Source organism: Typopeltis vanoorti, chromosome 4 (genome assembly GCF_054136105.1).
Source record: "Typopeltis vanoorti isolate ZY-2024b chromosome 4, IOZ_Tvanoo_1.0, whole genome shotgun sequence".
Lineage (NCBI taxonomy): Eukaryota > Metazoa > Arthropoda > Arachnida > Uropygi > Thelyphonidae > Typopeltis > Typopeltis vanoorti.
In genome coordinates, this window is record NC_143552.1 from 23,695,842 (window position 1) to 23,718,630 (window position 22,789).

Consider the following 22,789-nt stretch of genomic DNA (forward strand, 5'->3'; position numbering starts at 1 on the left):
GTTGTTGAAGAAGCTTAGGAATGGAGGAAAGAGTGCTCTAAAAGGAGTTAGAGATGATAAAGGTGACATGAAAAAGGAAGAAAAAGATATCCTTGTAGTATAGAGTAATTACTTTGAAAAACTGCTAAATGAAACAAGCAGTGATGACAGCACAGTGATAAAAAACACTGACCAGGCATGCAGTCAGGAATACATATCCATACTTGAAGTAGAAAAAGCCATCAAAGGCTTGAAATGTGGAAAGGCAGCAGGAGTAGATGATATTCGACCAGAAATGCTGAAGTATGGTGGTATAAGAGTCTTACAGTGGCTGCACTGCATAGTTCAGAAAGCCTGGACAGAGGGACGAATTCCCGATGATTGGAGTAGAGCTCTCATAGTACCCATATATAAAAAGGGAAATAAAACTGAATGTGAGAATTACAGAGTAATTCCCTACTGAGTGTTCCTGGCAAGATCTACGCAAGTATACTTGCGAAACTACTGAGAAGAATTGTGGAAGAAAAGCTGAGTGAAAACAAGCTGGATTCAGGCCAAAGAGAGGCTGTCAGGATCAGATCTTCACTTTATGACAAATAGTCGAGAAAGCATGGGAATATAACAAAGATCTGTATTTAACTTAAATATAAAGAGCTATATAAAGAGCTAATTCTTGCCGAATATAGTTTACTATATTCGGCAAGAAACTCTCCGATTCCAATCTTTGAGTTTCTTATTCGGTTTTAAAACTATGTGGGATTTAATATCCCCTTAATTTAAGTAATAATCTGTATTTAAGTTTTGTCAATTTAGAAAAGGCATATGACAAGGTGCCAAGAGAGAAGCTATTCAATACGCTACAGTTATATGGTGTCAATGGGGCATTATATCAAGCAATACTTAGTCTTTGTTTGAGTTGTAAGCCAGCAGTTAGAATTGAAGGAAGTACAGGGAGATGGTATAATGTTAAATCTGGTGTGAGACAAGGATGTACATTATCTCCTCTGTTATTCATTTTCTATATGGATCACATTATGAAGGAAAGTGGTATTAAACATGATATCAAAATTGGAGATGTTAATGTCAGCTCTTTGCTTTATGCAGATGATATTATACTTCTAAATAAATCTGCTACAAATCTGCAAGATTCTCTGACTAAATTGAATAACTATTTTAATAGATAAGGTATGAAGGTCAGCAATAAAAAGACAAAGACAATGAAAATAGGCAGAATCATTGAAAATGTCAACTGTGTTGTGAATGGAGAACCTGTGGAATAAGTAAAACATTTCAGCTACTTTGGCACGATTTTTAGTGAAGATGGTAAATTAAATAGAAAACAAAATCAGCAAAGCTGGTATGGTGGGAAGTCAATTGAATAAATTCATATGGAATAAGAGAGAAATTAGTTGGAACACTAAATTAGCTGTATACAAGACAGTGTTCAAACCAGTTTTAATTTATGGATCAGATAGCTGGGTCAGAAGTAAAACACTTGACCAAAGACTAGAGACCGCAGATATGAGAGTCCTGAGAAAGATTAGAGGCATGAACAGATGGCATCAATGGCAATATCATATTAAAAATGAGGATATTAGGAAAGAACTTGACATTGCCAGCATCCAGGAATGCATTAGCAGAGCTAATCTCAGGTGGTTTGGTCACTTGAACAGAATGGGCGAAGAAAGATTAGCAAAACAAGTGTTCTCTGCAAGGTCGGCTGCAAAACGACCCAGAGAAAGACCGAGATATAGGTGGATTGATGCGGTACAAAGTGCCTTAGAGAATAGAAATATAAGATCTGATAATGTTGGAGTCTTGACAAGTAACAGACTGATTTGGAGGAAAATTGTAGAACAAAGTTAGTAATGATGTAATTTTTTTCATGTTAGTACTATCATATCCTGTACACCCCTTGAGGGTACATGGCAGGAATTTGATGATGATGAGATGTGCTTGATGGAAAATGATATAATAACAGTAATAGAAGTAGCAATGTACAGCATTTTTTAGCAGGATTGGAAGGGAAAACACAGTGGTGCAGTACTTCTTATGATAAGTTATGTCCTCTAAGAGTGGAGGCTTTGGAAGGCAGGGACACTAATGGTTTTCAAAGCATATGGTGTGAGGTAAGTGTGAATAAGACAGGACATTTAGTGGGATGTTGCCAAGGAGCACAGAGGGTGGGGAGCAGGATATGTTTAGGCAGTTGAGCTTGGCAAGTGCAAGAAGAATGATTGTTATGGGAGATTTTAACTACAGCAGTATAAGTTGGGAAGAGGAAATATTTCTGGAATTAATGAGGGACAGATGTGTTAGGCAACATGTAATAGAGGGAACAAGAGATTGAAGAGTTTTGGATTTGGTCATAGCATCAGAAGAGATGACATCTCTCCCCCAGTTGGAAAGAGTGACCATGTGGTTTTGACTTGGAAGATGAATAGACATGCAGGGGTATCAAATAAAAGGTAATGCATGTGGAATTATAAGGCAGGTGATTAATAATAGTCTTAGATATCAACTCAGGACAGTTCCATGTAGGGCAGAATTGGAAGGCCAGGATATTATTATTGCTTGGAAAATTGTGAAGGAATATTGGCTAGCAGCAATAGTAAGCTGTATTCCACGAGTGAAGAAGAGCACACAGTTTGGTGTAAAGTGGATGACAAACAACATCAAACAGGAACTGTAAGTGAAAAAGAGGGTATGAAAGAGATATAAGGAGAGGGGGTGGATAGCAGATACATGAAGAATATAAGACTCAGGCCAGGAGAGTGACTAATATTGTAAGGAAGGCAAAACTGGAATATGAGAAGATGATGGAAGTTTTTTCACATGGCTATGCTACCAATTATATATTTGCAACTCGTGGCAAAGGTGGTATAACTTCTCATCACTTGCCTTACTATCCCATGATGCAAAACACATCTCCTTGCAGATATGTATAATGCTATGCATTAAAGGAAAGGGTCACTACCCAGACAGGTATACCACCTTTGCCATGAGTAGCCCCAGTCCTGAAAATACTTGAAGCACAAACTTTGTTTGCTTACACTTGGATAAAGGATTAAGCCAAATATATAACTGGTAGCATAGCTAAGTAAAAAAACTTCCATCAACTTATCTCTAATCCAGAAAATTTTAATAAGGTGTGACACCTTATGGCAACTCGTATATGGAAATAAGACTTCTCCATTACTTCCCCCTTAGTATCACCACCTCTGAGTCTGGAATCCACTGATGAGACCTCAATAAAGTTCGAAACCAGTCTGGGTAATGACCCCTTCCATGAATGCATACCATTATACATGTCTGCAATGAGATATGCTTGGATTACGGGATACCAAGGCAAGTGATGCAGAGTTATGCCACCTTTGCCACGAGTTGCCCCAGTCCTGAAAATACTTCAGGTGCAAACTTTCTTTTCTTACACTTGGATAAAGCCAAACATATAATCAGAATATGAGAAGAGATTGGCACTAAGATCCAAAGATAATCCTAGGAAATTTTTTAGCATGTGGCCAGTAGGAGGAGAAATGATTGTGGAAGAATGACATTGTGGGATAAAAATGGGAATAGAGTGACTGATGTAGAGGACATAGTGGAGTTGTTCAATAAACACTTTATTGAAGTATTTCATCTTGGAGAAGTTAGTTTTAATACTAGAGGGATAGGGCAGGTTTGAGGTTTAGAGGTGCAAGAGAAGAGTGTGTTCCAAATACTGAGTACCTTGGATGTCAGTAAAGCTGTGGGACTGGATGGTATTTAACCACAGGTTTTGAGAGAATGTGCAAAAGAACTGAAAGCTCCACTGACCTGGCATTTCAATGAAAGTCTGATTATGGGAAGGTACCCAAGGAATGGAAGGAAGGTAAGATAGTGCCATTGCATAAGTGCGGTAGCAGACTGGATGTGTCTAATTATAGACCAGTTTGTGTTTCTTCAGTAGTTGTTAAGATCTTGGAGAAATTAGTGAGCACCCATATATAGCATTGGGCAGATGAGGGTAATGTTATCTGTGAGAGTCAACATGGATTTGTCAACATGGGTGCTCTTGCTTTAGTAATATGATTGCCTTTTATAATAAAGTGACAAGAGCAGTTGATGAGGAAAGGTATGTACTGCCATTTTTTTTGGATTTGGCAAAGGCATTTGACAGAGTGCCACATGATAAGCTGATATTTAAGTTGCAGCACATGGGCTTAGATGTCAGGTTAGTCAAATGGATTCAGGATTGGCTTTCTAATAGGTATCAGAGAGATGTGTATGATGGGGCAATGTCAAGGAGGCAGAAGGTTACAAGTGGGGGGTCCCACAGGTCTTAGTACTAAGACCTGAAATGTTTAACTTTTATATCAATGACATTGCCAATGGTTTGCAGGGGGGGGGATATTCAGTTGTTTGCAGATGATGTGAAGCTGGGAAGGGTTATTAGTAACAGTCTAGATGCGGCAGCCTTGCAAGAGGATTTGAATAAACTAGACAGATGGGCGAATGAATGGGGGTGGTTTAATGCAACAAAATATAAAGTCTTGAAGTTTGGGATACTTCGAATTGGAGGAGCTGTACTGGATATATATATCCTAAGCTAAGATATATATCAACCAGATGTATGTAACATGGTGTACACTGCTACTGTTTCATTGGATGAAGAGTTAGACATGCATAAAAATGAGGTTGAAGAGAGGCTGCATAACCTGGATAAGAATTTGTCAATAGGAACAGATGGAACATCAGCATGTTTGTTAAAGGAATGTTCATCTGAACCGGTTAGGCCTTTCACATAATTGTATAACATGAGTCTCAGCTAAGGAATGATACCACAGAATGGAGGGAATTTATGATAGTTCCATTGTGCAAGGGTGGTCTGAAAAGTTCTCTGCCCAACAATGAAAAAACGAATTTATAATTTCAAAATTATTTTTGTTTTTCAATATAATCTCCCATAAGGCTAATACATTTATTCCAGTGATGCTCCAGCACCATTATCCCGTCCCTGTAGTGGTTCTCAGTAAGATCTGCACAATACCCCTGTACAGTTGCAATCACCTCTTGATTTGAAGAAAAAAGCTGACCAGCGAGGAAGCGTTTTAGTTTTGGGAAGAGATAGAAGTCAGAAGGAGCCAAATCTGGGGAATAGGTGGATGTTCCAATAATTCATAGTGCAGATTCCTTAATTTTCCCATTGCCAAAACATCTTTGTGGGCAGGTGCATTGTTCTGATGAAAGATGATTTTTTTCTTCTGCAAACTGGGTCTTTTCTCACAAATTTTTTTGTCTAGTCTGGTTAAAAGATCAGAATAATATTCCCTGGTTATTGTTTTACCCTTTTCAAGATAATTAATAATCAAAATGCCTTTAGCATTCCAAAACTCCGATGCCATGACCTTTCCTGCTGATGGAACCGACTTTGTCTTCTTTGGTGCTGAACAACAGGCTTCTGTCCACTGTTTTGACTGCTGTTTGTATTCAGGTGTGTAATGGTGAATCCAAGTCTCATCCATAGTAATAAATCGTCACACAAAATCAGTTTTATTCTTGTTAAAACACTCCAATCGCTGTTCAGAGATTTTCATGCAAGTGCGTTTTTGATCTGCAGTGAGCATGCGTGGCACCTATCTTGCGCAAAGCTTTTTCATTTGCAATTCTTCATGCAAAATATATCCTACACATTCTTTTGAAATGCCTCTAGTCTCAGCAATTTCACTCACTTTGACTTGCCGGTCATCCAATATCATATCATGCACTTGATCAATGATTTGTGGTGTTGTTATATTTTTTGGACGTCTTTCACGGGGATCATCTTCAAGGCTGGTACGGCGATGTTTAAACTCAGCAGCCCATTTCTTAATTGTTGAAAATGAAGGAGAAGAGTGCCTGTAAACTTTTATGAACTTCAAATGAATTTCTTTTTAATCAAGGTTGGTATGGCGACGTTTAAACTCGGCAGCCCATTTCTTAATTGTTGAAAATGAAGGAGAAGAGTGCCTATAAACTTTTATGAATTTTTGTTAAACTTTCTTTTACATAGAATTTTATAACAGCATGATACTCAGTTTTATCCATTTCAAGGGATATAGACAACACTTTTGCTTCAGACAGCTGTATAAAATAAACTACTTGATAGAATGACTTGCAATCTCACATGGATGCTTATGACAGATATACCAAACTCAGAAAAAAAAAAAAAAATGTTGCCATCTATGGTTGAGGCTGAGAACTTTACAGACTGCCCTCGTACAATGGTGGTGCAAAAACGAATGTGTCTAACTACCAACCTGTCAGTATCTCTGGAGTATTAAGTGAAAATTTTTGAGAAGTTAAAATTTGTATACAGAAATGGGTAGACAAACATGGCATACTCTTCAAGGAGCAGCATGGGTTATTAGTTATTATTATTACGTGACACCTCCAGGGAGTCCAAAGACTCATTGAGGGAGAGTGTGCCAACAGCATCGAACGATTGATCCCTTCCAACTACTAACCACACTTAAACGTGCTTAAGTTTTTGCGAGCCATTAGTAGCAGAGCCGCTGCCAATCGAGCAACCTTTGGAAGGTCACATTTTCACAATTCTCATATTTTATAACAATGTCACAGCTGAGATGGATAAAGGGAATGGATAAACTATGATAATGTTGGATTTTGCTAAGGCATTTGATAGGATACCACATGCAAGGCTGTTTTATAAACTGGAGAATATGGGACTGGAATATAAACTTTTGACTTGGATCAGTGGATAGTTGACAAACACATATCAAAAAGTGGTATACCTGGTTCAGTCCTTGGGCCATTGTTGTTCAATCTATACGTTAATGACATTAGGAAGGGTCTAACAGGAGATGGGGGATTGTATGCTGATGATGTGAAGATAGGCAGAGCAATCAGGGATGCTGCTGATATCCAGCACTTCCAAAATGATTGAATATTTTGGAAATTTTGGCAAACAAAAATGGCTATCAGTTTAATATTAGTAAGTGTAAAGTTGTGCAGTTTGGCATGATGAGATTTCCAGTGGCATATAATATTAGTGGGATTGTGCTAAAAGAAACTGAATGAGGCTAGGGATCTTGATGAAATGGTGATAGGAATTTGAAGTTCAAGGGTCACATAGCAAAAGCTGCAAATACAACTCAGAGGATAACTGCGATGTTGAATAATGAAGTCACATTTTGCCTCTTTATAAGACCACATCTAGATTATTGTGTGCAGATTTGGTTTCTGGGGTTCCAAGGGGATAAAGGAACTATGGAAATGGTGCAAAGAAGAGTAATCCATATAATCACAATCTGTAACAGGAGAAAGAAGTGATACGATAGAGGTCTATAAACTTGTGAATGGATGTTATAGGATATTGTCTGATGAAAATTTTCACTATATGGAAGGTGAGTAGAGAATAGGGGGGGGGGGGGGGAATCCATGAAAGTTAAGTTTGTTCACCGTCAAGAAAGTGGGTAAGAGCTAGGATTTCTTCTCGCAGAGAAGTGAGTGAATGAAATAGTTTGCCTTTAGAGATAATGAGTGAATCTAGAATGAATGAATTTAAAGGAAGGTATGACATCTAGTTTGAATGATGTACAGACTCCTTTGATGAGTCACTGACTCCCTGGAGGATAATAATAATAATTAAAACTAAGTGATAGTCACTTCCAATTTCAAATCTCTGTACACTCTTGTATCCTGAAGTAGCATGAAGATATCGCTATCAATGATAACAAAGTCAATGAAGCTTTTCTTGTTTCTTGTGTCTTCTCTCTCTCTTCACATGAACTTATGCACATCTTTAGGTTGGAAAATGGTGTTAGCAATAACTTATCCATATCGTGAGTAGAAATCCAGCAAACACTTATCATTATTATTAGCCTTGTCTCCACATTTTCCAACATTTCTATATGCCTGGTCAGATTCACTTCCTACTCTGCTGTTTAGATCACCAACAAGTACCACTTTTTTCTATTTTCTTTATGCCAGCTGCCTACTACAGTGAACCAAAAAATTACACTTGACTTCTTCCTTAGGAAAACCTTCTGTAGGAACCATAGGCCCAAAATAAGTTTCATTGTCCATGTCCCCATTTTGAAGTCTGCACATTATTGCATGGGAAGAGGTTAGGAATTGTTTGAGCGAGGCAGTATCAGAGTTCATACCAAGGGCCAGGAGGATAAACCAAGTAAGGATTAAGTGGATGACTACTAATATAAAACATGACATGCAAAAAAAGAAAGCATTTTAGAAGAAATCTAAACAAAATGGTGATTGACATACTCATGAGGAATATATAATTAACAATCAAATAAGGGCAATAACTATGGTACGGAAGACTAAATCTCATTCTGAGAAAAATTAGCTAAGCACACCAAATTAAATCCAAAAAAGTTCTTTCACTAAGTAGCAAGGGATTTTGATTTTTGATTTGATTATTTATGGCTCAAAGACATCAAAGGTCATACTGCACCAGGACACAGGTTTACAGCAGTACATATGGTCAGCTAGTAGGACAATCACAAACATATGTGCCCTTGAAGGGATCCGAACGCACAGCCTCTTGGCTGGAGAGCAGATATGTTAACCACTTGGCCAACCAGGCCAGCAGCAGGTAAGGGAAAGCATGATTATGGAAAGATAACTATTCTAAGCTAATGGTAAGAAAGTAACCTGAGGGGGGCGTCCAGAAACAGAAGAAATATTTCATTTAATAAGTTAACACTTTGCAAGGATATATCATCCAGGTGACTTTGCAATTATTGACATTAGAGACTGACGTGAGCATTGAGATAGATAATCTTGAAGTATTTAGTATTTAAAAATTTCAATGTGAATACAGCATTGGACCTTGCCAGTATGTCAGCATGTGCTACAAGAATGTACAAGTGAACTGGTAGCCTCTGATGAAGTTGATTAATCTAAGTCTCAGTTCTGGCAAAATTCCAAGGGAGTGGAAAGAGGGTAAGACAGTTCTATTACATAAAAGTGGCTCCAAGACATAAATAGTAAATTACAGACCAATTAGTATCTCTCATTTACTTAAGTATAAAGAGCTAATAAGCTTCATTTCGGCAATGAAAACAATATTTAAATTAAGGGGATATTAAATCCCACATAGTTTTAAAACCGAATAAGAAACTCAAAGATTGGAATCAGAGAGTTTCTTGTCAAATATAGTAAACTATAAAGTATCGGCGACACTGGCGTGAGCAAATGCAAGTGACCCTAGCACGTAGTGCAATACCGGAAGTCTCACAGCAAAGTCGGTAAATTCTAATCGCTATTCTTAGGTATTTTCCATAATGTAAAAACACATTTCCTAGGAAATGTATGCTATTATTACATTATGGTAGGGAGGTCACTACCCAGACCGGTTTCAGCCTTTTTTGAGGCTTCATCAGTGAGTAGCTAGACCTAATACCGAAGTGTATAGCGAAAAGAACTTATGTACTCTGCGATGTGAGTTTCCAAACAGGTGCAATCATTAAGTTACTTAAGTATAAAGAGCTAATAAGCTTCCTTTCAGCAATGAAAACAATATTTAAATTAAAGGGATATTAAATCCCACATAGTTTTAAAACCGAATAAGAAACTCAAAGATTGGAATCAGAATAACAGCATACATTTCCTAGGAAATGTGTTTTTACATTATGGAAAATACCTAAGAATAGCGATCAGAATTTACCGACTTTGCTGCGAGACTTCCGGTATTGCACTACGTGCTAGGGTCACTTGCATTTGCTCACGCCAGTGTCGCCGATACTTTATAGTTTACTATATTCGGCAAGAAACTCTCTGATTCCAATCTTTGAGTTTCTTATTCGGTTTTAAAACTATGTGGAATTTAATATCCCCTTAATTTAAGTATCTCTCATGTCACGAACCTAACCATCTGGTGAAGTGAGCAAAATTACCAGCAATTTCGTTCCTGTGGGTTGTCAGACATGCTGTCTTTTGTGACAGCTTCTCCAATTATAACTAATCCTGAATTGTGGGAGCAGGTGAAAAGGAAAGTTCTTTTCAGAATATATTAAAAAAAAATAATTAAAGAGAATGATATTTTTGATTATTAGTTACTATACTTGATTTACACAAATATACTTGATTAGTTACTATACTTGATTTGCATAATCAATTTTACAGTACTTTCAGTACTGTAAAATGAATCATGAATAAATGAGATCTGTGATATTATGTGTGCGCTTGTGTTAGCTATAACAAATATCTGGGTGGAGTGAAGAATACGTGATCCTATAATCTCTAGACTTGCATATTTGCATTTATGATGGGTATAAAAAAAATAGCTTACGAATAGATGGAAAGGGATTTGTTTGCGAAATATAAATCACTAACCAATAAGAAACAGTGACTGTATACATTGCTAACTCAGTAAATAGCTATAGGGTGGGGCTTATCCTACAATCTAATAATGCTGATCAGGTGATTCGTGTGGGTGTGGCAAGAATACATGTGGGTTAATTCAAGAGAAAATCATCTTGTACAATTTATTGTGCTTGTTATGTGTATTTCTTCAGTGTTTTTACATAGTAGTATAATATACATATAAATAATTTTGTTCCTTACACAGACATTTTATTTTAAAAGCTCACAATATCTATTTTGCTTATGCACAGAAAAAATATCATTTATGGATATTATAAAATGACTCTACATTATTAGACTATAAGTAGTAAATGTTTTAAAAGTAGTAGATGAACATCAAAACAAGTTAAATACATGGGAGGCTGCCCATCACAATTCATGCAGTATGTTGTCACCTTTTTAGATTTCTCTACAGAGCTTACGATCCTGTGAGACGGACCTTCCATTTTTCTTAACTTATGAATGTTTTGCCTTTTCATTGTAATCTCTTTAGATATAGTCTCCCTTGTATCTAAAAATTCTTTTGATCATCTCTCTGAATTGGAGAATGGAAATATTTCCTTTAGAACTGAATTTTATGTGAATAATGCACAAGAGCTATTCCATGGCAATTTTTTATACCACTTGACTGTCTTTCTGAGAGTGGAATAATAAGATGCCATCTTATCTGAGAGATTGACACCTTTCTTAGCAGCATTATAGCTGAGCACCGCATCTGGTTTCTGTACTTGCTGCCCTGCCCTATTCTTACAGGCATTCTCTACTAACTTACAATGATGATCTCTGTAAGTTGTCAACATAGTTACTGATCTTTTGTCAGTCCATTTCAGTATTTTAATGTGTTTTTATGAATGGGTATTATGAGAGCAAGAGCCTCCAATGCTTAGTCAGTACAGATGAAGTACTTTGGTCAGAAAGACCTGGGTTTGATTCCTTACAATGATGTGAGGAACCTTTATCTGATCTCTTTCAACTACAGGTGAATTAGTCAGTCTCATACGGAGGTAGAGGGTTGTTTCACATCACACCAAAACGTGATATGAGCATAAATGTAAGGAGCCCTTACATTTATGCTCATATCAACTACCCTAATCTTAACAATAATGGTGGTCTAAAAATCCCAAATGAACAAATGAACTAATAAAGCCCTAGAGAAACAAGGTGTTGAACCCCAGTATATTGAACTTCTAAAACATATCTATAACAATTCTATTGTAACCATAATGCAAGGGAACAAGAAATCTAAATTCAACAAAAAGAAGAGTTAGGCAAGCAGACACTGTTACCAAAACTGTTCAATGCAGTACTAGAAGAAATCTTTAAAAACTTAAACTGGAACAATAACGGTATAAAGATAAATGGGAAATACCGCTCACATAAGATATGTAGATGATATCTTGATAATAGCCAAAGCTAAAGAACTCTCCAAGGTATGATAGACCAACTTAATAAAGAAAGTCTGAAAAAAGGGCTAAAAATAAATACTGGAAAAACTAAAGTAATGTTCAACAAGTCGGCAATAAAATCATTCATCACTTTGGGAAATAATCAATTAGATATTGTAGATCAATTTGTCTATCTAGGTCGACTCTTTGATTTAGAAAAAGGCATTGAATCAGTAATCAATAGACGAATACAGTTGGCATGGACAGTTTTTGGTAAACTAAGTCTGTTCTTAAGAGCAGCATCCCATTGTGCCTACAAATGAAAGTAACTGATCAATGCTCATGGCTATTGGTAGCGAGACCTGGAACCTAACACTGGAAAACAAATTGAAGATTGCTCAAAGAAAATTTGAAAGAAACATCCTAGGGATCTCTTTAAAAGATAAAACAAGAATCTCTTGGATTAGAGATCAAGCCAAGATAAATGACATTCTAACTCATATTAAGACCAGAAAATGGAAGTTCTGAGAAGAGAGAATGGACGCTGGACCAAGGAGCCTATAAATTGGACACCAATCAGAAGAAGAAAGAGAGGAAAGCAAAAGACTAGATGGGATAATGACCTTAGAAACTTTTAAATTGGAAGAAGACTGCCAAAGATAGAAAGAAGTGGTCAAAAAGGGGAGGCCTTCATCCAGCAGTGGACCAAAAGAAGAAGAAAAAGAAAAATCCCAAGAAGATGGATGGCACATATTCTACCACATAACTTTTTGGTCTAAGAGTTAATTATAATTGGGACTGTAAGTAATCTGGGATCTTAACTCTAATACAACACTCATGTTAAATTATGGATTAGGCCATCACTTTTTCTGTATTAAAAATATCTATATGAATTTGTTCTCTGATGATGTTATAAATAGAATATAGCTTTGATGTAGTTTTTTTTTTTTTTCCAATACAGGTCAGGCCAGTAGAATAATGGTTGATCAAATCATTCGTTTTTGTGCGTGCCTCCAGATGATGACCTTAATATGAAAGTCAAAACGTCGGGAAATTAAAGTAATTATTCCTAACATGGCTGTAGTCTCCATAATTTTACTGAAATGAATATCGCCAATGTTTAGGGATATCAGAAAGTAATGTTATGTGCTAAAGAATGGGTAATGCCAAAAAGTATTATTGTGTAAAGCCCTTGAAGTGTGTATGTGTAATTAACCAGAAAATAAAATAACTTTTTGCACATTGTCAGCAATGAAGCTGATATGTCAGTGAATAACTAAAAACAAAATAAATATTTTCTATGAAAGTAAGAAAAAAAAATAATAAAAAAATAAACAAGACTGGGTCTGCATAATATGTTACAACTATAATGCCACTAACTAACAAATTAATTACATTAAAGTGATCAAATTTAATTTCTGTAATTATGATTTCTTAAGGAAATACATTTGTAGTCAGTAAAGTCTCTATAATTTAAATTTACTGAAAACAACTGCATTTCTACAGTCGATACTATGATTATATCACATACAAGGCACACAGCAAGTTTTAAATTTCAGTGTATAAATCCAGTTACAATAACAAATTTAATTTGGCCCTTTTTTATGCAATACTCATCTAATTATGCAATGAGATAACTATTGGCTTTCAGTGGTGGTACAGTGAAATTAATTTATTTTATAGCAAAATAAATTAATTTCAGAGTGTGCAGGTATGCACACATTTTTGTTTTAAATGTTGCTATAACTCACACTGGAGATGTTCAAAGGCAAAAGTGTAATACACTAAAATGTTCTGCTAGATTATTCTTAGAGAAATATGAGAATGAATTTTTAATATTTATTACATGTAGAACAAATAAAAATAATATCTATATTAAAACTTCATTAACATATAACATGAAACACCAAGACAAAGTATTAATGCCATATAGCCATACCTCCAATTCCCTCTATACATGCTTGCAAACTATTATTTAAGTTTAGGATGGCAGGAGAATTGCTTAGACTAGTTGCAATATTTACTTTGGTAGGTCCTGATGCACCTTGTTTCCCTGTAATAAAAATCAACTAAATTTTGATGCCATATAAAGTTTTTCTTGTGTTCCATTGCATTTGCAAAAATTGCAATGTATAAAAGAGACATCTAGACAAGGCTAATTCATTAGTATTTATAGATGTAAAATGCAATAACAAAATCTAAATTTTAGGATTTATACCTTTAATAGGACATGTGCACTAAATATTATAAAGTAACTTTATGGCTTACACATGTAGCAAAAAAATATATAGAATTTTATTTAAAAAGTCCAGCATATTTCATCCATTACGTGGACTTCATCACATACAATTCTATATAATTCTTTGCGGAATGTGTAAGCTACCATAAAGCTACTATATAAAATGCAGGATGTTTGAGAATAGAGAACTTCTGATGTTTCTCATTTTCAGCTTGTACACAATAATTCATGCAGTTTTCTAATTGTGTGTGTGTGGGGGGGGGGGACAGGTATGTAGAAAAAATTATTTTTAAATCTACTGAAACCAAAAAGTAAGAAGAATAAGTAATAGAAGTCATACTTGCAGGATTTACTCACAGATATGCTGCAATATATATATATATATATATTTTTTCCCCCCTGCCTACTGACTAAAAGCTTTGTTAGAAAGAGATGAACATAAAAGATAATACATTAAAAAATTCTACCCAATTAAGGATGGTTGCTAAACATAAAAGGTCTTATACATATTAAAAGACGTCACATGTCATTAAGTATGAAGCCTGTTCTGGCTAAAGGTGCTATATCACTTCAGAGCATTCCTTAAATGTGCTCAAAAAAGAGATTGCCTCATACATAAATGCAGATGACCAATTCGTTTCATTATGTTTTAAGAAAATGTGTGCAGACTAACGTTACCTACAATATATCTAGAGAAATCCCACATTTGTAGTTTTGTTATCCTTAAATCTGTTTTTAAATGTTCTTAATATAAAACAATGTAAAGAATTAAATGACATAAGAAATTAAGTAAAGATTTCTATTAAAGTTAACAGTTAATTTGAGTCACAAATCATATGCAGGATTAACTACAGCAATAGGCATTATAAATATTTGATAGGCACAAAAATATTTGATACATTTCAAATAATCTTAACTGGAGGAAGGAAATAAAAATAGTACCACCCCCAACATTATTTTGTGCATAATGATCGACTGCTTTGTGGAATGCTCTTTAAACAATTAGTTGCACATTCTCTTTAATATTTTATTTTATTTATTTATTTTTTGAAAAAGATTGATTTCTGTTTCTTTTTTTAAAAAAAAAAAAATGGGCCACTTATTTTAACCTTTATAGACTTCAAAAAAGCCTTTGACTCCATGAATCTGACCAACATCAAATCACACCTAATGAAAACTACGTAATGCAGGCATTCTCTTGATTATCCAGTCATGTTGGGAAATCATTTTGCACCAATTAACTAAGGGTGTGTTTAGCTGGATGATATGGAGACCCAATTCAAGGACCAGTTAAATGACTTTCCAGTTATGTGAAAATTAGATAACCAAGAGAGAGAAAGATCACTGCATTGTGATCTTTGAATACAACTTATGTCCAAAGATAAAATGTGTGAAAGCTAGTCAGCTAGGCAGTTCAAAATAATTTTCAAACAACTCAATTATATTATAATAGGCACTATTATTGCTGTGTGATAATGTTATGTACCTATTAAAATTTTCCACACATATTTTAAAAGTTTTGATATGGTTTGAGATGGAAAAAGCATTCTTAATTTTTTAAATTTCATTACATATCCTAAAGTCTTAAGAAACTTGATCATTTTTGGCTTAACAGTGGACCAACAATGATCCAATAAAACAGAAACCAGTATTTGACAGCAGTCCTATGGCCAGAGATGGATTTCATGCAAAGCTGAATGAAGAATACAAAGAACCATGCAGGACTAACAAAGGAAAACAAATGGTCAAAAAGCAGTACAACTTAACATTTTCACTTCAATAGTTTCACTGATTTCTCTAATTTTTGTAGTTGCAGCAGTGTTTCTGCTGCATATGTTAGTACTGGTCTGATTACTCCTTTCATAAATTTTTATTTCTGTTTCTTTGCTTATGTTCTTATTCTTCCAGATGAGGCTGTTGAGACATCCAGATATTCTACTAGCTTTTACTGCTTGTTCATGTAATTCACTTTATGCAATGCTACAGTGGCTTATTTCCATTTCCTAAATAACTACAGAGGTAATACTTTGCTATCAACCACAGTTAAAATCTACTATAGGATGATACTCAATAGAACAGAAACTTACTTAACACCACTTTTAAGAAAAAACAAGCTGCATTTCTAAAAAAACGATGTGCAATAGAACAGATATACATTGCATCAGAAGAACCATAGAAGGTTCACGTGATAAAAACTTGCCACTTATTTTAACTTTTATAGCTTCAAAAAAGCCTTTGACTCCATTAATAGAGAAGCAATGTTTAAAATACTCAGCTACTATGGTCTACCCTCAAAAATCATACAAGCAATCTCAGCACCTTATAAAGATTACAATGTTACAGTAATCTTTAAAACAGAAACATCTGAATCCTTTGCGGTGACAACAGGAGTCCCGCAAGGTGATGTACTAGCACCTTATTTGTTTTTGGTATGTTTGGAATACATCTTCTGAACCATTAACACAGAAGATCTTGGTTTCAACATTAGAACATCCACCCACATCTTGCTAATAACGGATCTTAGTTTGCTGACGATACTGTACTTATTGATAGAGAACCAAAAAATGCACAAAAACATCTCAGTTTACTAGATGCACAAGCTAAACATATTGGTCTGCAGATCAACACCCTAAAGTCCAAAGTATTCTCAAAAAGGTTATGAAAATACTTCATATCAACAATAAACCCTTAGAAAGAGTAAAGGATTTTCAATATATTGGATCATACATTAGCAATACAGAAAATGATATTAGAAAATGTAAACAGCTGGCTCTAGTCTTCCATAACAAACTTCACCCCATCTGGAAAGCATCATTAATATCTAAATATGAGACATTTTCTTTGAATTTTATTGGACTATGATTTTTTTATATAAATATATGTATACAATCGTCATACAGTTTTGCCAGCTTGGGTCTGTCTGGCTTCTTCAGGACGAGAATGGTTACATTAACATTAAATGCTACAACAGAAGAATGCAGTAAAGACCTTAAAATCAGTTTAAAAAATTGAAAAGGATGCGCAACATTAAAAGCATAAAGCATGGAGAATTAATCATTGTTAGCAGATCATGTTTTATAGTTTTTCGTGTAATTCAGTTCTGCTAATCTTTATTAAGCTTTTCCAAATGTATTTTAATATCATGCCTTGATTTCTATTGAGATTGCCTCCTGTATGGAGTACCACTGCAGCTTCTTTAAAGTTTCTACATTTGAAATCTTCTTCAATGTACAGCATGGAGCTGTTCTCCTACATACCTACTAGCCAAACACCCAGCCAGTCTGTTGAAAGAGAAGATAAAGAAATCAACCTCATTCAACCTCACTCAGCACTTTGTTGAAAAACTAAAAAGTATCAATATATCCAATACAGATATACTTGCAAGTCTAGACGTAGTGTCTTTATTCACGAATGTACTGGTCAAAGAAGTAATTAAGATCATAAAAGATCTCTTTCCAAACGACATTATGCAGCTTTTCCGCCATTGCCTAAAATCAAACTATTTTAAAGTAAACAACTTATTGTATCAACAACTGGAAGGCTTAGCCATGGGCAGTCCGCTGTCACCACCGTGCACGGATCTGTTCATGGAAAAATAGAAGAGGACATCCTATCAAAAATAACTCTGAAACCATCAGTCTGGTGGAGATATGTAGACAATGTGTTCATCATTTGGAAAGACACGGAAAATGCCTTACACGAGTTCCTTCAAAAAATAAATTCTTTCCACCAAAAAATTAAGTTGACATTAGAATTAGAAAACAACCATCAATTACCTTTTTTGAACGTATTAGTAAAAAAACAGGATAATGGACAAATCAAGCTCACAATCTACCGCAAACGTACAGACACTGGTATCTTCATTTTAAATCTATTCATCATTATGCACAAAAACTTAGCATCATTCATATGCTCAAAACCAGGGCAATAAATATCATCTCAGAAGTAAAAGATCTATTTGATGAGCTCTCACTCATATCAAAAACTCTATCCAAAAATGGTTAACCACAAAATATAATTCAAAAGATTCTCTATAGAAACAGCGACAACTTCAAGTGACAGTACGCATCGTCATACCTTATGCGGGGCTCAGTCTCCAACAAAATAGCAAAAATCATGAAGTCTTTCAACATCAGGTTGCCTTTAAACCTATTTTAACTACACGGCACATGTTAAGATCTCCTAAGGACAGCATCGCTTTCTACAAATATGCAGGAGTATACAACATCCCATGTTCCTGTGAACTGAACTATGTAGGTCAAACATCACATAGCCTAGAAATCTGAAAAAAATAACATATTGGAGATGTCAACAACAACAACAGAACAGACACCTCAGGATTAGCCCATCATTTCTCAATTTTGAACCATTCCATTGATTGGGACAACAGCTCCATGCTGTATATTGAAGATTTCAAATGTAGAAACTTTAAAGAAGCTGCAGTGGTACTCCGTACAGGAGACAATCACAACAGAAATCAAGAAATGATATTAAAAGACATTTGGAAAAGTTTAATAAATTGACTATGTTTAACAGAACTGAATTACGCGATCTACTAACAATGATTAATTCTCCACGCTTAATGCTCTTAATGTTTCGGGTGCTTTTCAATTTTTTAAACTGATTTTAAGGTCATTACTGCATTCTTCTGTTGTAGCATTTAATGTTAATGTAACCATTCTCATCTTGAAGAAGCCAGACAGACCCAAGCTGGTGAAACTGGTTGCCGATTGTATACATATATTTATATAAAAAATTATAGTCCAATAAAATCCAAAGAAAATGTCTCATATTTAGTAAAAAGGACCAAATATCAACAATAAAAAAAAACATCATTAATATCATTAAAGACTAAACCATGTAACCAGTAGATCCATCTTCTTGTATGGTTCTCAAACCTGGATAATAAGCACCAAAAAAAAACTACAGATCTAATTAACTCCTTTGGAACTACATGTCTCAGCTGATCCTTGGATACACTTGGATGGACAGTGTTACTAACTCTGCTGTACTGAATCTGGCTAAGAAAGAACCACTTGTCAATATAGTCAAAAAACTATAACTCAGATGGCTTGAACATCAATCAGACATTCTGAAGTCTCACCATTTTTTCAAATCCCTCATCCTGTACAAACCAGAAAATGGCAATCGCAATGGAAGACCATGCAAACAATTTTGCAATACATATGTGAAACCATCAATAGGCTAAATTGTAAAACTCCATCTGACATCTACCAGTTAGCTCTAGATAGAGAGACTTGGAAGACCGTAATTTGCAATCTTTTAATGTAAACCTCTTTTAACCTTTTCACATTGTGAATAAACAATGATGATGATGACTAACTTATTCAATTATTTCCCTTTGATTTCTAATTTACATCTTATGAGTTCCTTGGCAACTGCCATTGTTTTTATTATTTCTGTATATATATATATATATATATATATATATATATATATATATATTTTTTTTTTTTTTTTTTTTTTTCCTGTTACATTAATGAATGAATGTATTCAGTAATCCTTGTAGATTATCTTCATTTTCTGATAGCAAGATAACAAAATCAGTGTATCCAATTATTCTTTAATTTTTTTTCATTCTTAATTTGTATTCCACATTTTTCCATTTTGTTTCCTTCTTTTGTTATTGCAGCCATCACTAATTAAAATGCAACAGATAACCTTAATAAATTCCAATTCTCAACTAAAAACAAACAGGTATGGGTACTGTGAGCACTAACACTGGAGAACAGCAAAAAAAGTCTCAACAGATGAATCTTAGTTCCAATTCCAAAGTGATGAGGTGCAAAGCATAGCATCACAAATCAATGGCCCTAGCATGCCGGATAGCAATTGAGAAAGTCTCTTGTTCAACTCTGATGTACAAAGTGTTTTCTTGGCATACATTATGCTGCCTGACACAAGTTTGAAAAACACCTCTTGCAGTGTACTTGATCAATGTTGCTAACCTAGTGCAATCCTTAGATGTTCACAATTTATCCGTTATGGTATTGGTTACTTCCTGTAGGATAATGGACAGGTTGAACTGTTCCAAAATGGTTTCTGGAACAATCCCCCAAATGAGCATCTGTGAGATAAAATGTTTATGATAGAAATCCACTCCTGCCAATCCAAGGCAATTATGTGATGTAATCATATTTGCATGAGCCAGCATCCTGCAGAATGCTTTCAGTACTTCATGGAATCAATAACCCAAGTTCAGGATGTTTTGATTTGTACTCGGTGTCAGATGGATACCAAATAAAGTGGTCACTTATAGTTTTGTAACAAACATAGTTTCATAACAATAGTTCCACATAGTCATATCAGAATGTTCCTTATTAAGCACCAGGTCAAGTATATTCTCTGACCACATGAAATATCTTAAGTTGATACAAGAAGCAGACATCTGATACATCCAGAAATAACCTAATATGAGACAAATATCCATTCAGCATATCCACTGAATGTCAGAAGAACTGATGTTTATAATTAATATTTATTTTTGCCTGTCTACTGTAACTGCCTGAACCCACTGCCTTTTAACTGAACTCATATGTGAAACATCACACCAATTTGAAACAAGATAATTATCATTATGTGCAAATTTCAATATTTTCATTGTTCAATGGCTTAACCTGACTTCCTTGGTTGAGCTATTGAGTCAGTTTATACAGGGCCGGCGGAAGCGGGCGCCGTCGCCGGGGCACCGTTCATAAGTTCATTTTTAAGAAACAAAATTTTTATCATGAAAACAAAAAATTCTTAGAATGATCAATATTAAAATAAATAAGGTCGGATACACCGAATAAAAATTTTAAAAAATTGTATATTGCCACCTCTTTGATCAGCCGGCTGTTTACAATTTTGCAGCAAGAGCAGGCTAAATGGTTGCCTGCAGAATGTTGTGTCCGCTGCAGTCTATCTAAAGTGAAATGGTGAACGGTTTTTATGTGCAGAAACAAATTTTCATACAAAACATTTGTTGCTAGTTAACCAGTCATATGGTACGCATCTCAGTAGGCTACTGAAAGTAGCACAGTGCGGATTATTATTTCGTCTCTGTGTCAGGTTGTGTAATAATTTCTTGTGGGTATAAAATAGAAATGGAATCAAAAATTAAAAAAAAAGTTATCCAGTGAACAAAATCGTAAGCGTCATGCTGCAAAAGAAGCAGATGTTAAGAAACAAACTGGGGCTCTTAATAAATTTGTTAAAATATTAAAATATTCTGATGCAGGTTGTAACCAACTCGATACATCAGAAATCAGTTGAAGAACCATGCACATCATCCAGTTTGCATGAAAGTACTATTGCAACTATTGAACAAGATAACAAGATGCATGATTTAAGTGAAAAACAGTTAGGAGAAGACTTAGTTGAAGTTGACCACGAAACTAACACATTGTTAGTCTATCAATTTAGAAGATCCAGGTGAATGGGGAAATACTGATGAAAAATTACGAGTTGTTTTAATTGAAATGGGGTCTGTTCAAAAGAAAAATATAATATATCCCAGAGATATATATGGTCGTAAATTTGGCGACAAGTATTATAATAGAAAAATGGAAGACGGTGACCTTGTGCCAAGAACATGGCTCATTTATTCCGAAACTTTAAATTCTGTTTTTTGCTTTTGTTGCAAACCTTTCGCACCTACCGAATCAAGTAGTTTTGTAGAAGGTTATAAGGATTGGAGAAATGTAAGTACAACTTTGCATATACATGAGACTAGTTTAACTCACGTGAAAAATTCCTTAAAATGGAAGGAAGTTGATAAAAATTTAAAAAACAAAACTACTATTGATTGAGAGAATCAATGGAAAAGAAACATTGGATGAGTGTTTTAGAACACTTGATTGAAATTATAAAATTCCTTGGTAGCCAAAATTTAGCTTTTCGCGGATCATCTGATAAATTATATGAAAGGAATAATGGCAGTTTTTTAAAATTAGTCGAACTGTTTACGAAGTTTGATCCCGTCATGGAAAATCATGTTGAAAGGACCCTACAACGAAACAATAGAGTACACTATTTGAGTAAAGACAGTCAAAATGAAATATTGGAAACTTTAAGTAACGCAATCAGGGATACAATTTTATTATCAATTCGAAAATCTAAATATTATTCCATAATTTTAGACTGCACACCTGATGTAAGTAAAACAGAACAAATGACCATTATTATTCGCTTTGTTTCCTGTGACAATGGAATTGTCAAGATCAGGGAAAACTTTTTAGGTTTTGAAGATATATCAGATTCCACAGGAGTGGTTTATGTGCAACAATAATGGAACAACTGGAAAAATGGAATATTTCCCATTGAAGACGTGCGAGGTCAAGGGGGCAATTTTATGAAAGGGAAAAAATATGGGCTCCAAAATTTGCTTTTGAATAAAAATCCTCGAGTTTTTTATGTGCAATGTGCTGCTCATACTCGAAATTTAATAATTAACAATGCAGCCAAAGTGAATGCAGATACAATTAGATTCTTTGCAATTATTCAAGAAATATAGAATTTCTTTTCATTCTCTTACAAACGTTGGGCAATCCTTTTAAAGTTTGTAAAAAAATTAACATTGAAACAGCCATCAGATATGCGATGGGAAAGTAAAATAATTGCAATCCGCCCTCTACGATATCAGTTACGAGAACTTTACGATGCACTTTTTGAAATTTTAAATAATGAAAATTTTAATAGAGAAACTCAGCATGAAGCACAAACATTATGTGCTAAAATAAAGGACTACAAATTTATTTGCTCTCTTATAACTGGGGCATGATTTACTTAACAGAATAAAATGTGAGTAAAATGCTTC

At 34.8% G+C, this 22,789-nt stretch overlaps 1 protein-coding gene across 1 annotated transcript in view; it reads right to left on the reverse strand.

Annotated features, from left to right (window-relative positions):
- LOC150107164 (PHD finger protein 12) overlaps positions 1-22,789 on the reverse strand; it is a 664,368-nt gene that overhangs the window by 322,421 nt on the left and 319,158 nt on the right. Inside the window, exon 10 of the mRNA XM_090391685.1 lies at positions 13,672-13,785. Within this exon, the coding sequence (XP_090247811.1) occupies positions 13,672-13,785 (114 nt within the window). The remainder of the gene's footprint in view (positions 1-13,671; positions 13,786-22,789) is intronic.